Source organism: Marmota marmota, unplaced genomic scaffold (assembly GCF_001458135.2).
Source record: "Marmota marmota marmota unplaced genomic scaffold, marMar, whole genome shotgun sequence".
In the NCBI taxonomy this organism is placed as follows: domain Eukaryota; kingdom Metazoa; phylum Chordata; class Mammalia; order Rodentia; family Sciuridae; genus Marmota; species Marmota marmota.
The window spans coordinates 19,827,935-19,830,196 of NW_025999960.1; the positions used below are offsets into that span (position 1 = coordinate 19,827,935).

Below are 2,262 nucleotides of genomic sequence, written 5' to 3' on the forward strand. Positions count from 1 at the left end.
AAAAAAAAAAAAAAAAAAAAAAAAAATAATGTCAACAACATTCTGTCCATTATTTAAAAAAAAAAAAAGAATAAGGCATATTAAGCCTGTAATCCTAGAGACTCAGCAGGCTGAGGCAGGAGGATTGCGAGTAAATTTGAGATCAGCCTGAGCAACTTAGCAAGGCCCTGTCTCGAAATGAAAAGGGCTGGGGTCTAGGGATATAGCTCAGTTGGCAGAGTGCTTGCTTTGCATGCACAAGGCCCTGGGTTCAATCCGTCACACACACACACACACACAAGTGGGCTGGGGCTGGAAATGTAGCAAATGTAGCTCAGAGGTAGGACACTCTGGGTTCCATTCTTTGAGTAAATTGACTTTAGGGAGATTGGAACATGGCTCCAAATCTATCTTCCTAATTACAATTGTTATAAAAACTATTCTTTAAGCAGCACAGAAGATTTGTATAGAGAGTTGATTAAAGAAGGTTGGTCTACAGGGCATATAGTAAGTGACTTGGAGAAAAAAATTGGAGGATGAAGAACCTATATATGGAACAGCTTTTTAAACCCACAGGCTGACTGTATTTCCCCTGCTAAGAAAGGAAATGGGGAAATGAGCTCTGTAGCTGTTTGGTTGACAAATGAATGTGAAAACAAGGAAGAATAAGAAACCAAATGAAACTTGTCATTGGAAAAATATTCTTTATTTAAATAAATAAACATGTTAAGATGCCAATGACAAGAGTTGTTTCCTAAAATTTGACAGTTAAGATTTCCCTAAAGTTAAAAAAAAAAAAAACTTAAAATTAAATCTTCTGTCTGCTGGCTCTTCAAAGTTCTCCATCAGTTTTTCTGACCTGTAAGGAGAAAGATTGAAGTAGTGTCATTTTGATAATGCTTTTATGGAGGATGTAAGCTTGAGGTGTGTTAGTAGCATTTCAAATATATATATTTAGACAGTATATTCCCCCCCAAAAAAAATTGAGGTCAGCCTGAGCAATTTAGCAAGGCCAAAATCTCATTTGAAGCCATCAGGACTTTCCCTGTATTCTATTGTGGGTAGAGGAAGGACTTATATAATATGTTTAAAAATTTTTTTTCTTTTGGTTTGAATCCAGGGGCACTTAACCACTGAGCCACATCCCCAGTCTTTTTTATTTTTTAAATATTTATTTATTTATGCATTTTTTTTTTAGTTTTAGGCGGACACATTATTTTGTTTTTATGCTGTGATGAGGATTGAACCCAGTGCCTCTTGCATGCTAGGTGAGCTCTCTACCACTAAGCCACAACCCCAGCCCCTCTTTTTTATTTTTTGTTTTGAGACAGGCTCATGTTAAGTTGTTTAGGGCCTCACTAAGTTGCTGAGGCTACCTTTGAACTTGTAGTGTTCCTGCCTCAGCCTCCAGAGCTGCTGGGATTACAGGTGTGTGCCACCATGCCCAATTTGTTTAATTTTTTTTTAAAGAAAGTTTGCTTAGTAATCTTTTTTTTCATATTTATTTTTTAGCTGTAGTTGGACACAAATACATTTATTTTATTTATTTATATGTGGTGCTGTGGATCGAACCCAAGTCCTTGCACATGCTAGGCAAATGCTCTACCACTGAGACAGAACCCCAGCCTAGTAATCTCTTTTAAATACAGAATACTTCACAATTTGTGTGTCTTCCTTGCACAGGGGCCATGTTAATCTCCTCCATACCATTCCAATTTTAGTATATGTGCTGCCCAAGCCAGAACATGTCTAAGAATCTTTGAAGGTTTAGACTACAACATTAATGATTAGTGAAAACTCAGATATTAGGCTGGGCATTGTGGTACATGCCTGTAATCCCAGAGGCTTAGCCAGGTGAGCCAGGAGAATTGGAAGTTTAAAGTCAGCCTCAGCAATTTAGTGAGGACCTGAGTGACTTGGCAAAACTCTGTCTCAAAACAAAAAGGGCTGGAGATGTGGTTGGGTGGTTAAGAGTCCTTGGGTTCAATCCCTACTACAAAACAAACAAAAAAACAAAAACAAAAACAAAAAACCCCCTCTGATATTAGTCTAAAAAAGTTATTTTACCTTTTCTCCAGGATTTATAATTGTTGGGATCATTATCATCTGTAACTTTTTTTTTCAGGTCTCTTGGGTCACTGCAGGAAAAGACCATAAGTTATTTGGAAACCAGACTTAGTCTAGATAAAGTAATTTAGCCACTTAGAATTGGTTATCAAAGATAATTCTTATTACATGAATGATAAAATTATATATATATATATATATATATATATATATATA

General features: G+C 36.3%; 1 protein-coding gene and 1 non-coding gene across 2 annotated transcripts in view; both read right to left on the reverse strand.

The window, feature by feature from the left end:
* The window catches only part of Gtsf1 (gametocyte specific factor 1), a 31,985-nt gene that overhangs the window by 24,734 nt on the left and 4,989 nt on the right, over nt 1-2,262 (reverse strand). The window contains exon 5 of the mRNA XM_048802454.1: nt 2,047-2,117. Within this exon, the coding sequence (XP_048658411.1) occupies nt 2,047-2,117 (71 nt within the window). The remainder of the gene's footprint in view (nt 1-2,046; nt 2,118-2,262) is intronic.
* On the reverse strand, nt 1,619-1,724 carry LOC125616690. Its single transcript, XR_007347436.1, has one exon. It is a non-coding gene; the product is annotated as a U6 spliceosomal RNA (small nuclear RNA).